The following is a 14,299-nucleotide window of genomic DNA, read 5'->3' as shown; positions in this document are numbered from 1 at the left end:
CTAAGTTTAATCCAGACTAAAGCCATCACTATATACACGTGCATGTCTGCAATTTGAATTAAAACTGGTTCCAGTCCAAATTAACTGGTCTTCACTGAATGAGGTTGAAAGTTAATGCAGGCTAGGGCAGTCCAAATTAGGCAATTTAAACTGTATTAATTAACAAGTATATATGGCATTGCTTTTAGGAAAAACAGTCCTTAGGAACTCAGATAAGCATTCCTTAGGAATGCAGATAAGCACTGCAAATATCACTCCGCTCAAGGGAAACTCAGTTGGGTTTTTGCAACACAACAGAAGCTATCAGGCAGGTGACTAAGTATCAGTATCCTGACTAAGCCCCCAGCCTATCCAAACACTTTTCTGTGAAGAAGGGGGCAAACCCCCTTGATTGTCTATTAACCCTCAATTCGAATGGAAATTTGATTCAAACGGTGTGATGCGAATCAGTTAAGACAGTTTAGAAAATGGTAAGCACATCTACAAACACTCTCAGTTGTTAACTCTTACAACTGTACATAGGCATTCAGACTCTAAGCCTGGGTCCCTCGTCCATTGACTTCAATGACAGAAAGAATAAGTCTTATAGTTTTAAAACTGCATAAATAAATACTAAAATTATTTTAAGATTGCTTTGTTTTAGTATTGCCAGCCAAAAAAGAACAGTCCACAGAATAAAGGGCCTCACTGTTCAAACAAATGGTCACACATCACAAAATCCATATGGATTAATGTTAATAAAACCCAGAAAACGTAAGAATATGATACTGCAAATCACTTTCTCAGATAAGTTAGCGTGAATTTTTCTAGCTCTTTGTTTTTCTTTATAATTGTAATACTTGCATATTAGAGAGAGATAGAAAGAAAATATTGCCCTTCTTTAATATCCTGGCTTTGATTTGGTTTTGTTTCCCCCATTTTTTTTTCTAATTAAAGCAGAGGATACCCATAAGAAAAAGAATTAAAGTAATGTATATTTTGTTCTGCCCAAATATGCAGTGCTCATTGATATTAATAGGTGTTATGCCACAGTATAAAACTGTTTGTAGCCTTTTGAGGTAAAGAAGGTGGTTCCACAACAGCTGAAACCAAACAATGATTTTGAAAAGGCAGGGCTATGCAGCCACTCCCTATGCCTGAAGAAGGGTGATTGCACCTGAAATCTTGCAAAGAACTTTTTCCCCAACTACTCAATTGGTCTAATAAAAGATACCACATCTATCCAAACAACCTTGCCTGTTGGAGAATTAGATACATTTAGTAAAGCCAAAGGTGATGCTGAAGCTCTTTCAAATCTCATTAATAAGCAGCCACTATAAGCTAATTAGCTTATATGTTCTCTTTATTTAGGTACATGACAACTCAGCTCAATTTATTCCTTTATGATTTTGTATTGTAAAATCCACTATTTTTGTTCTGCAGCCTACTTACCAACCTGGTTAAAGAATAGAAATATACTTTTTTAGTGGACTTGTAAAATGAGGGCTTCAAGCCATAACTGATCTCTGCTGAAGAACCATGGGTTGCCTGTTGTGGGTAACAGCAGCAGCAACTCAAGGGAAAAGCAGAAATAAAATACATTTTCTATAACCATGTAATTATTCAATCGCTTGTTAGATGCCAGATAACAGTTTTAAAAATACTATATACAGGTTTGTCTATAATAGCTCAGACATCATTAGAAATGAAAATGGATCACAAACAGGGTTGAACACAGGCATTGGTGAACCAGGCAGACACTTGGGGCCAGGAAAGAAAGGGGTCCTGAAAATGGTATTTTTAAATTATTATTATCATTATCTCTGGCAAAAGGGGACCCAATACTAAAAGTCTGCCCAGGGCCACCAGGAGTCTAGGTACAGTGCTGATCACAAAGGCTAGTTTTGCTATGAAGTCAATGTACTATTGTTCACTGAATAACAGAGACCACTTGATAGGAAACTCTTATTGAAATCACCACTTGTCTCAAGAAGCATCTTAATGTGATTGCCAAACATAACAATGTAATGGTGCTGTTGTTGTTGTAGCCAGGATGGTCCAGAAAAATATGTAAGTAGCAAGATTTACAAGGGAAGTAATATCTCTTATTGGGCCAGCTTTATAGCTGGAAGAGAGGTTAGACAAGCTTTCAATCTTTCATCTCTGGGAAAGAAGGAAAGGCATTTTTCTGCTGAATGCTTGTTTAACATGCCCCTGAACAATAAACACTGATCTAACGAGATATTACCTCCTTTCAAAAATCTGATTTCTCAGAATTAAAAATAGTCCGTTGATCCTTTTTACATCAATGAAATACCTAGAGAACAGGGAAGCCAGTTCAGTTTCTGCTAGAATTGTTATGGAATCAAAATAAGCAGAAACAGGATTTCCAGTAAGCAAACAATATGGCCATTTGGTTTGGTTTGGTGAGTAAACTGAAATATAAACATTGTGAAAGAAACATAAACAACATACTTATCAGACACAAGAAATCTGCTAAACTAAGTTAAAAATAATTTAAATGCACTGACCTACTTTCTCTGCAGATATATTTCAGTGTAAAGCATTTCAGTTTACTACCTTATGTCACAGTCAAAATTCCTTAAGACAAACTGTACTGCTAAAGCTACGCATTCCAGTGTCAAACCTGCGACAGGGATGCTACATAAAATTGTCAGCTTTAACATCTCATCAATGCCGGACATAAGCAGCTGCCATGCTGATCACTAAGGTCTAAAGGCTAATGACACCATCTGGGTCAAATCCTTCCAAGTGCCTCTCCTAACAAAACACAGGTCTTTCTCTTCCAGATGAGCATCGCAAATTAAAAGTGACTTGACATGTCAAGGATGTCTTGTGCTTTGACCCAGCCATGAATAAGCTGGTTATTTTATTCACATGCCAGATTCTGAGAGAGTGAAACTAAATCCTGTTGTCACAAGGATGGAAAAATGTCTGGATCCTTTCCTTGATGCTGATAGTATATAAAACACTTTAGTCTTCGGGGATTAGTTGTGTTCACAAGGTTGCAATTAAGGTAAAAGGAGATAGTGTGTGTACTTCTTAGGATTACAGAAGCATGCAGAAGAATGTTCAATATTGGATTTTGTTAATTTGGTTCTGATAAATGTAAAGAGAAACTGTAAACTTACTGCTATTGTCATCTGAATCTGTTTTAATTTGTACTATCAATTTTTCAGTCTATTTATGTTGATTTTCTGATAGCACCTGTGGCAACATACATTTTAGTGTTTAGTCACACTTTGCATCTCATGATGACATGAGATAAGAACATAGAATTATAGAATCATAGAAAATTAGGGCTGGAAGGAACCTCAGGAAGTCATCTAGTCCAACCCCCTGGGAAGCAGGACCATCCCCAACTAGATCATCCCAGCCAAGGCTTTGTCTAGCCGGGTCTTAAAAACCACCAAGGCTGGAAAGTCCACAATCTCTCTGATTCCAGTACTTTACTACCTTCCTAGTGAGAACCTTTATCCTAATATTTAACTTAAACTTCCCTTGCTACAACTTGAGACCATTGCTCTTTGTTCCGTCATCTGCCACCACTGAGAACAGTCCAGCTCCATCCTCTTTGGAACCCCCCTTCAGGCAGTTGAAGGCTGCTATTAAATCCCCCCGTCTTCTCTTCTGCAGACTAAATAAACCCAGTCGCCATGGCCTCTCCTCAAAAGTCATGTGCCCCAGCCCCCAAACCATTGTTGTTGCCCTCTGCTGGACCCTCTCCAATTTGTCCACATCCTTTCTGTAGTGGGGGGCCCTAGACCAGACACGGTACTCCAGATATGGTCTCACCAATGCTGAATAGAGGGGAATAATCACTTCCTTTCATCTGCTGGCAACGCTCCTACTAATGCAGTCCAGTATGCCATTATCCTTCTTCTCAACATGGGGACACTGTTGACTCATATTTGGCTTACTGTCCATTGTAGCCCCCAGGTCCTTTTATTCAGAGTTGCTGAAGAACCCCCAACTGGTACCGGTGCATGGGATTGTTCCATCCTAAGTGCAGGACTTAAGTGCACTTGTCCTTATTGAACCTCATTTGATATGTTTTGGTCCAATCCTCCAATTCACCGAGGTCTCTCTGAATCCTAGCCCTACCCTCCAGTATATGTACTATTCCCCCCAGCAGCTTAGTGTCATCTGCAAACTTGCTGAGGGTGCACTCCATCCCATCTTCCAGGTCACTGATGAAAATATTGAACAAAACCAGCCCCAGGATCACCCATGGGGCACTCCACTTGATACCAGCTGCCAACTAGATATCGAGCCATTGACCACTACCCTCTGAGCCTGATCATCCAGACAGTTTTCTATCCACTTTACAGTCAATTCTTCCAACCTGTACTTCCTTAGCTTGCTTATAAGAATGTTGTGGGGCTATGTACAGACAGTCAGAAAGTCTGAGACTGAATCGATTCACTCTCCGCAAGTTAGTCTAAACTTCAGAGATTAAACTGAGAAGCAAATGCACACACATTCACTACTGATCCAGGAAATACAGCCATGTATCTGCAGTGGCTCAGGCCAGAAGCCAGGGAGCACTAGAGCACGCCTCCCAGCCACTGCCAAAGAGAAGGGACTGAAGCTTCAAGGCTTTTTCCCCACTCCCTGCTTGAGTGGGGGGGAAGGGTATCAACAGGCCCTATCCTAGGGCTAGCACACCAGAGGGTGAGGGTTTAAATCCCCTCCCTGGCCCACAAGGGACCCCAACCTGGGTATGCCCGGGTGTGGGGGCAGTGCCTGCTTCAGTGCCTACCTTCTGCCCCACCCCTGCTCCCCAGCTGGGGGGAAAGGCAGACTGTACCAGGCTGAGGAGGGGGTGGGTGGGGAAAAAGGTAGTGGCACTGAATTCATAAAAGTTTGAATAAGAATAGTCCTTTCTCTGAAGCAAGTATGTACCGAACACAGCAATTTGCAAACTAAGCACACAACAAAGAACAACCAAAAATCTTCACCTAAGCCAAGATACAGTCCAGTAAAACAGTGAGAGCACACACAGCTTAGTCTAACTTAAAATGGAATGTAATAAACCAAAAAGACACGAGAAAGCCTTGCATAAGTCTTATGTAATCCTGGGGGTAGTGTCTCCTTACAGCCAGGTATTCAGAAAGTCCTTCTTGGGGACTCTTAGGTGTTGAGAGTGGAGATGCCACAGACTTCATCTCTACTTCAGTTTTTACAGGTGCACTTGCACCCCTTTCTCTCCCTTGGGTACCTTGACATTAGTATGCTTGTCACCTATAGCACCTTTGGCAGGACTCTCATGCATTCAGTCTTTTGTCTCTGCTTAGGTATTTCAGTCTCTCACCTTTTACAGGTTCTGCTTTATAATGGAAATGTAGTTCTCTGCTTTCTCTGGTCACACAAGCCCAAGTAGTCTGGGATCCTCTCCTGTCCCTAAGCTCCCTGTCTCCAGCACATAAAATGATGTGTGCACCAGGTCTTTGCCAACACCTCCCACCTCTCATCCTGGTCTTTCAGGGTTTGATCCTGTGCTCACAGGGCACATCTAGATGTGGATGGTTTGGTTCCCTGGGAACAAGTAGCAGCAGTATACCTTGAGCCGCTGCTACTTGTCCCTGGGGAACGCCGATGCCACACATGCTTTAGCACATGGCAAGTTACCGTCAGAGCGGTAGGGAAGGCTGAGACCAGCACTGGGCTGACCCCAACTACCTTACCTGGGGTCTTGGGAGCCTCCCAGGGCTGCAGCTGCAGCAATGCTGCTGGGCAGAGCCTGGCCAACAGCCACAGCACATTTCCAGGTGGCTTCCCTTTTCAGCAGCACATGCTTCCTCTTGTCTTGTTTCCCCACCACCCGGTGGTATTTTGACCTCTGCCTCTCCCATTTAGTAAAGTACTCACAGCTTCTCTGATCTTCTTACTGACATACTTGTAGAAACCCTTCTTGTTACCTTTCACAGCCCTTGTTAGCTGCAACTTGAATTGTGCTTTGGCCTTCCTGATCTCATCCTTGCACACAAGGAATACTCTTATACTCCTCCCTAGTTGTTTGTCCAAGTTTCCACTTATAAGCTTCCTTTTTGTGTTTTACCTTACTGAAGAGTTCCCTGATAAACCAAGCTGGTCTTCTGCTATACTTGCTAGTCTTCCTGCACATTGGGATGGTTCATTCCTGTGCCTTCATTAAGGTTCTTTAAAAGCACATCTAACTTTTCTGGACTCCTCTTCCCACCCAGGGGAGGCCTCCCAGGGGATCCTGCTCATGAGTTCCCCGAGAGCCATGATGACATAACTCTCAGACACTGCTGTCTCCATACAAGTTCAGTGTGACAGTGCCTCCCATTTAAAGAGTCAGCTTCCTTACTGACAGCAGCAGCATCTGAAATGCAGCTATAGGAACTCCCCTCTGCCCCCCTGGAGCAAGGCAAATGCTGGCCACAAGCAGTGGTAAAGACTAGAGGCAAGAGAGTTGGAGAAATTACAGCCTTGTGATTAAAGCACTGCTGTGATCCTCAAGAGCTTTGGGCTTTATTCCGACTCTACCACCAACGGACTACCTGTATGACCCTGAACAAGTCACTTATGAATACACCAGTAATTCTCAACCAGAGCGCTGGGGTTGCTGCACAATATTAGCACTGTTGGGTGTGCAAACATCTACACATGATAAACAGGATAAACCCAGAGATTTCCAATGGGAATCTAGTGTCAAAACCATTCTGACTTGTGGTCTTTCTGGGTTCTCTGCAACAGATGAATTGCTCTAGTATTTTTCCATAGCCAAGAAATGAGTGAAAGCTAAGAGCTGGCATGTCCTGAGGGGTGCTCTGAGACTAACGAGAGATGACCCAAGTCTAAAAAGGTGAGAACCACTGGTCTACACTGTGACAGCAGAGCACTGAGTCCTGGCACGGAAGAAGCAAGCCCCGCATGACCCTTCTGTGTACAGAAATGAGGTAGCGACCACACCTAAGAGCCCCCCCCCCCGCGACACACTCCAGATGTAGGCTATTGGAGAGCTCACGAGCTGAGGCCCAAAGGTGCCTCCACCTGCCTGGTTCGTTTCCAGGGATGACACGGAGGGGGCGAGTGGGGCTTATTTCCTTGGTGGCATCTCTGAGGACATGGCGGCACTACCCCCCCCCCCCCGCACTGCCTCTGGTGCTGAGCACCCGGCTCTAAAATGAGGATGACAACAAGAGGACCTCTCTGCACAGCTTGAGGGTGACCTCAGCTGTTCAGCTTGAGGGCGACCTCTGATCTGCCCCAACAGGCGCAGGCTCTGCTTCTCCACAGCGTCGACCAGGGGGATCAACAGGTGCGAGAGGAGCGGAGGAAGACTCTCCCACCCCGCTTCCCCTCCACACACACACACACACACACACACACACACACACACACACACACAGGGGCACCCACCCCCCACCCAGCCCCTGGGCAGGAGGCGGCAGCTGCAAGGGGGCCGCCACTTCGTCTGCAGCTGCTTCTGGCCGCCGGTGCCGCGCCCACCTGGCCCCGGCAGCCCCGACACCGCGGGCGCAAGGAGCCGGGGAGGCGAGCTGACAGGGATGGCGGGCGCGGGGGGGCGCCCGGCTCCCCTTGGGACCGGGTCAGGGCTGGCTGCTCTCCCGCGCCGCGGGCAGCCTTGTGCCGAGCTCGGACGAAGGTTGCACGGGATGGTTTGGACGGGCTCGGGCCCCACCGCCGCTGCTCTCTGCCCGGCTGGGAGGACCGCGCTGGGGGCAGGGAGATGCCGAGACCGAGCATCCCGCGGCGCCTCCGGCTGCTGGAGCCGGCGCGGGCGCCCCGGAGGCTCCGGCGAGGCAGAAAAGGGCAGCGAGAGGCAGCAGCAACAAGTGCACCCCGCCTCTCCCGCCGCACTCACCCGCCTGTCTCGGCCCCCGAGTCCACGCACTCATCGTCGCCGCCCGCCGCCTTCTCCATGGCGGGCGTCAGGGCTCCATGCCCGCCCGCCGGCCCCTGTGGGGCGGCCTCCAGTGCCCGCCGCCGCCGCGGCCGCTCCGCCCCGCAGCAGCTGGTCCCTGCCGCGCGCGCCTTCCCCCGCCTCCCTCGCACGAGTGTCAGGTTTTATTTAGACAAAGCCTGGGCTGGGCGAGCGAGCTGGAGGGCCCTGCCTGGAGCAGGGGGCTGGACGCGGGGAGCTCCTTTGCTGCGATCCCCCCGGCCCCAGCTCTCCCCTCCCTCACACGGGCAGCTGCACGGGGGAAGAAGACCCCTTCGCCTTCACCCTCGCCCTCTCTCCCTCCGGTAGCAAAGCTTCATCCCAGCCCGCTCCGGCTGGCTCCCATGGTGCCCTCTCTCCCAGCCGGTCGGAAGAGGCCACGCTTCCGCGAAGCCCGGGCAGGGGGATGCTGGAGGCTGCAAGTGCCAGAGGGACAGTGGGAGAAATACCTCTCCCGCTCCGCGCCTGTAGGACACGGGCCTATTTGTCACCTTTTAGTCCCTGTGGGACACAGGAGGCTGGGGCGGGATGCACCTATGGTCTGAGCCAGGACATGGCAATTTTGTTATCTTCTTAGGGATGAAACCCTGCCTGAAGTTTTATTGACTGGGGTTGTTTCCAAAGATGCCTGTGGGCTTAGCTACACTAAGCTGCTTGCCCTCGAAGCAGGGAAGAGAGAGTGGAGGAAGGGAAAGGAGAGGAATCCCCTCCTGCCGCCCTCTCTCCCCTGAGGAAAGCCCTGCAACTTGTGCAACCCATCTGTGGTGCAAGGGTGGGCCTCTTGACCTCACCCCAAGACTCATCAATAAGTCATAGTAGAGACCATCCTCAAATAGAGGGATTGCTGACAAGCAAGTTTTACCACTATGGCTATACTAGTACTGCTAAGATGACCACAGCCCATGTCCAGTGTAGATACTGTTATATAATGGCACCAAGGAGCTTATACCAACAGAGCTTATTCTGCTTTTATGGTTCAGGACATGTAGTAAGTTATGTGGGTATAAGGTCACAGGCAAAGGGCTGCCTCAATTTAGCTGCTCCATTGGGCTAATGTGGTTAAGACATGCTGGCTTTCTGTAGGTAGTGGAATCACAAGGGAGTGGTATCTCTCATGTCCTAGGTATAAGGCACCTTGGCACACCTATACCCATATCAATTATAGGGTTTATACTAGTACAGATATTTTAGTAAATATATACTCTCTAGGTAGACAGATATAGATACTTATATTTATATCTATCTATATCTATATCTAGATATATATATTACATCCTTATTTTACAACCGGGTGCTCAGCACCAGAGGTGTTACAGGGAAGGTGTAAAGATTCTCTCTCTCATCTTTATATCTATATAGAGATATAGATATATATAAAATATATAGTATCTATCTATCTATCTATCTATCTATCTATCTATCTATCTATCTATCTATCTATCTATCTATCTATCTATCTCCTTAAACAACATAGTTATACCAGTATAACTGATCTAACTATTGTAGAACTGGCCTATGTGATTTGGATGCTCAAAACCCATTGAAAGATAACAGAAGTTAGGAACTTTAAAACCCATCAGCACCTTCGAAAACCCCAGCCATTTTCATTTTCTGAGCCTCTCCCTAGTTGTTGATATAGATATGTGGTGCTTTGAAGAGAAGCTTTATCTTATCACCATATTTCACCTAGAGCTGGGCAGATAATAGTTTCCCCAGCCCACAAGGTTATTTGCGGTAATGAAAATTCCTGTTCTACACTGGGACAAAACAGATTTTTTTTAAATAAAGTTTTCTCCAAAAGTTCTAAGGCTGTAGAGAGATCTGCTTGAGAGCACCCAGTAGCCTAGTGGGTAGAACATCAATTTAGGATGTAAAAAGCATGATGGAAACAGATTCAAAGCCCTACCCTGAGTCAGGCACGCAGAGTTTAAATTCAGGTTTCCTACTGCTTGGGAAGTGCCCTGACCATCAGGGTAAATAGTTGGTATTCTGGGTATGGTTTAATTGGAGCAAGGACTTGAACCTACATCTTCTGTCTGCTAAATCCATTGGACAAGAAGATTAGTTTCCCTCTCCCACTCACTTCTTCCCTCCCACCATTCAAATATTCATACAAAATGAAACAACCCCAGAAGGAGTGATTAAGAAAGGTTTCACAGGGGGTCTGAGGGACCTGACCTCATATTCCTGCTCTAGAACACCATAAATATCTGAACCTTGCCAGCAGAGGAAGGAGAACTGGCTATCATATAGTGGCTCTCTTTTGGGTTTTGAGAAGAAATTCTATCCTGGGGCTATGGAACTTTCCCTAAAAAAGTTTTTCAAAAGTTTGAGGTCTGACAAGTTGGTATTTTCTGATGAAAAAATCTCAGCTAAATCTATTTATACAATCTCATTCTTCAGTGAGTACACACTTCCTGTTAGTGAAAACTTTGCTTGTAGAATGAACGCATACTCAAGATAACAATACCAAGTCTTTTGCATTCTTTATTACTATTTTACTGTGATCAAGGAAAGTGGTGATTGTTTCAGGAACATGAGACTTTTAAAACTAGATTATAGAAGAAACTAAAAAAATATATACTGTAACAGACAATTATGCATTGAAAATATGAGGCACATTATGCTGTAATGACCACATGCTCTTTCCATCTCTATTTTCTGTAATAGTGCAACCACTGATTCTGTTATTGGACCACAACCAATTCACCTGCATTAGTGGCAGCAGAGTTGTCAGTGTTAGTGTAGACAAAACACAGGCATACAGTAATACAAATAAGGAATACAAGATAAGTGTTAACATTGTGTCATCTAGACCTGTTCTAAGCAGGTATGGTCTAAACAGGTAAAATTCTGCACTGCCAAAGGAAATGGCAAATATCTCTTACATTCACAGTGTTAAGGGACAGACTGTCCACCCCCTTATCTAGGTAGGGTAATGTCACTGAAATCCATGGATTAGTTCCCATGTACAAAATTACATATGTGCATCCGTTTCTGAAGGATTGAAACCAGGGTGTAATGCAAGCCAGTATGAATCCTGGTAGTAGAACCTGCTCCTAAACCAGTTACTCCTCAAATCACCCCATGTAGTACTAGGTCGAACCAGAATCCTGGTGCTCAAGTCTTACTGTTTCTGAGCTTTGGTCTGCATGCACACATTGGTAGTTAAATCAGTGCAAATCTGTTTAAATTGATTTACTTTAAATCATTTTAACTTTGATTCCAAATAAAAAATGAGCTAAAATGATTTTAGGCTCTTTTAAGCTGATTTCAGATCACCCACAAAAAGGGAGTGGCACTATACCTTTTTAAATATTTAAAACAGATCTGATTAAATTTGTGCAATTTTTGCATGTAGATTATTAGCTGAGCAACAGATAGATCTTTTCTATGTCTAACTTCCATGATTTTAATTAGTTATGTTTAAGCACTGGCATTTCAAAGGATCTGGAATATATCTTATGCTGCATTTAAGATTAATTTGCTCCATCTGTCTCAGGGAGGGAAAAAAACCCCAAAAAACAAAACACATTTAAAGGAAATATATCATTAAGATAGTAAGTAAAGCTACCACAAACTCCAGGCTCTCTGTATTTATATGTTTGCCTCATTTAACTCAATTTTACTCTGGTCTTTCATATAATTATGCTGAAAGGAACACTTTTCTGCAAAAAATTCTGAGCATTTCAGATTCTAATGAGTGAGGTACTAAGGCATCTCTGTCACTTTGCTGTTTCTCATTTACCAGTTCTTCACATTAGTTCTTCATTGTGGTATGTTGAAAACATTCATTTTAATTTCTTCCTTACATTCTGGAGTCCAGGTTAGCACTCATGAAGATTGGAGTAATGTTCCCACCTATTTCTGGGAAAATTTCCTGATAGTCTGGCTTTTCTGTTGTGTAGCATCCAAGGAAAGTGCTCATAAAAACTATCAGAGAACAAGCATTGCTATCAGAGGCAATCGTCAACAAAGTCAGCAAATAAACTGTTCTTTTCTAGTAGTTTTACATTAAAGAAGCCCAGCTACTAAAACAGGAAATTTATGTCAGCTCTTTAGGCAAATCTTTTTTCACTAGTTGCTTACTGCCAGATCTTTAAAAGGATTTAGGTGCTTAAAAAGGTGTTTAGGTGTCATTTAGACACTTTAATCCAAACCTGCAATCCTGAAAACATTTGCTTAGTTGCCATCTGCCCTCAGCTCCACAGACACTTTACATTTTTACTTTAAAGTTCCCCAGGTGCCTGAGGTTGCATTTCTGCCCCATCCAGAACTTCCCCAGTCTCAATGGAGCTGAGCTGGTTGACATGTAGATCATGCCTAGGTCCAGTCAGGATCCAGAAACTAGGCATTCATCGAGTCCCCTAAAGGGCTTGTTCTAGGAGACATTCCTCAGGTTTGCCTAACACACACTGACAGGATCAGACTCTGTACAAAATGTATGTAACCTGAGCAGTACTCCAAGAGGTACCCCTCTTCAATTGAAGGGATCAAAGCAGGTGCACAAGTGCTGCGGGAGGTGTAGGGATTCTCCTCCTCCTATAGAGCAGAACCAGACCACCAATGGGGACTTAACCATATACCTTTTAATGAGAGAACAGTACTGGGAACGTAACCAGTATAAACCAGGAAGTATAGGGGACACTACAACGCCCCGAGGGGGCAGGATTCAACAAAGGTTAGACACTTACAATCATTGATAATAGACAGGGTTAACCAAAATACAAAACACAAACAGCAGAATAAACAATACTGGTTGGCGAAATATAAAAGGTACAAAATACAAAATGTCAAATAACAAGGAATATAGGACCTAGGTACCTGGAGGGGGAGAAAGGGGGGAAAACATAACGACCCCTTTCCAGTGCAACAAGAATTTCTCCCAGTTACTTCACTCACCCCAACTGGGACTTGAACTCAGATCTCCCATGTGGTAGGCAAAAAAAATGTACCACACAGCCAACAGTGCTGGTACTATGCTGAACTGCTAGGTGTCTTAGCCTTCCTGGAGCCTTGGCATTATGTGAAGCTGCCTGACCTCTTGCTGGAGGAGCTGGAAGAAGAGCTGGGAACCTCTCAGGTCGCTGCTCAAATCTTTGCTGGAGCTGGGGAACCTCTCCTGCTGGCTGCAGCCTCTTGTAGGCAATCCTGGAGCCCAGCGGGGAGCCTCTCCTACCAGCTGCACGCCACGCTGCTGAGGGTCCAACTGTTGCCTGCAGGTCCCACTCCTTCAAGGTCTTCTGGGGCAGCTGCTCCCGCCCCACGGGCCCAGCTCTTTGAAGCTCCTTCCTTGTGGTCCCTCACTGGTCTTTCCTGAGTCAGCCGTGCTGCCCCTTTTATCCCCCTCCAGGTGACCCAAGGGGCCAATCAGGGGACATGGAAGGTGAGTCTTTGGGGCCTGATTGGTGAGGAAAGGGAATCCCAAGTCCTCCAATCATCTTTTACCCTTTCAAAACCCCTGGGCTAAGTCACTGCCAGCTAGCCCATCACATGTAGATGCAGCTGCCACTTTCTTTTTAAGAGAGCTGGAGGGACACAAGGAGGAGGTGGCATCTTGCTTCATATAGCAGCCTAATGCCTAGACTAGTCACCCTGGTAGTGTGGGAGAGAGATTCAGTTTCTTTCTCTGCCTAAAGAAATTGCAACCTACACCTCCCACCTTTTAGGAACGTGCTCTAACCCCCAGATTGGGGGGTGGGGGAACTGGAGCAAGGTACAGGAATGAATTTAAGAGTTATTGGTTGAGGAAAAGGATAAGATAGTATATTTCTTTCTCTATAGGGCATTGACATGGAAAAGGTGACTCCTGGGTTCTGATCCCAAGACTGTTTAAGGATTTTACATTAAACCATCACTGGGGAATGTATATACATATATCAAGGACCAGGTTCCAAGAGCCCTGTCTGCCATATGAGTACCCTGGCCACAAGGGTACAGATTCATGTTCCTTCTTGTGTGTGCTTTCTCTGGCCCAAGTAATCTTGAATTCTTTTCTTCATGTCTCACAACTTCTACAAGAGAGACAGCAAATACTGCCAGGGTAGCTGACAGCTTGCTGGTGAGGATGCTCTCATGGGACCTGTGAGTTTGAATCCAGGTTTCTCATTTCCTCATCAGGTGTTCTAACTGCTAAGCTAGTATATAAAAATGGAACAGCAGCAGCAGATGTGCTTTATAAAGAAAGCACGAGTCTTGCTCAGTTCCCTGACAGATAGGATGTAGACACTTACCTTCAGGAGAGGGTTCAGGGCTATGGATTCAGAGCAGAATGAGACACATGTGCAGCCCTGAGGGTTTAGATTTAAGACTTACCCATGTATACATTGTTTTCTGTTTCTTATTTCCAATCTGGGCAGCTGCACA

General features: G+C 45.2%; 1 protein-coding gene across 2 annotated transcripts in view; it reads right to left on the bottom strand.

Annotated features, from left to right (window-relative positions):
• The window catches only part of FAM124A (family with sequence similarity 124 member A), an 83,707-nt gene extending 75,609 nt beyond the window's left edge, over nt 1-8,098 (bottom strand). Inside the window, exon 1 of one of the 2 annotated variants that reach the window (XM_019491371.2) lies at nt 7,856-8,098. In XM_019491371.2, coding sequence (XP_019346916.1) covers nt 7,856-7,914 — 59 coding nt within the window. In that variant the 5' untranslated portion in view covers nt 7,915-8,098. The remainder of the gene's footprint in view (nt 1-7,855) is intronic. The other variant, XM_019491372.2, reaches the window with a different exon arrangement.
• Between the last annotated feature and the right edge of the window lie 6,201 nt (nt 8,099-14,299).

Source organism: Alligator mississippiensis, chromosome 1 (assembly GCF_030867095.1).
Source record: "Alligator mississippiensis isolate rAllMis1 chromosome 1, rAllMis1, whole genome shotgun sequence".
Classification (NCBI taxonomy): domain Eukaryota; kingdom Metazoa; phylum Chordata; order Crocodylia; family Alligatoridae; genus Alligator; species Alligator mississippiensis.
The sequence above is the reverse complement of the archived record's forward strand: the minus strand, read 5'-3'. Positions and strand labels throughout refer to the sequence as shown.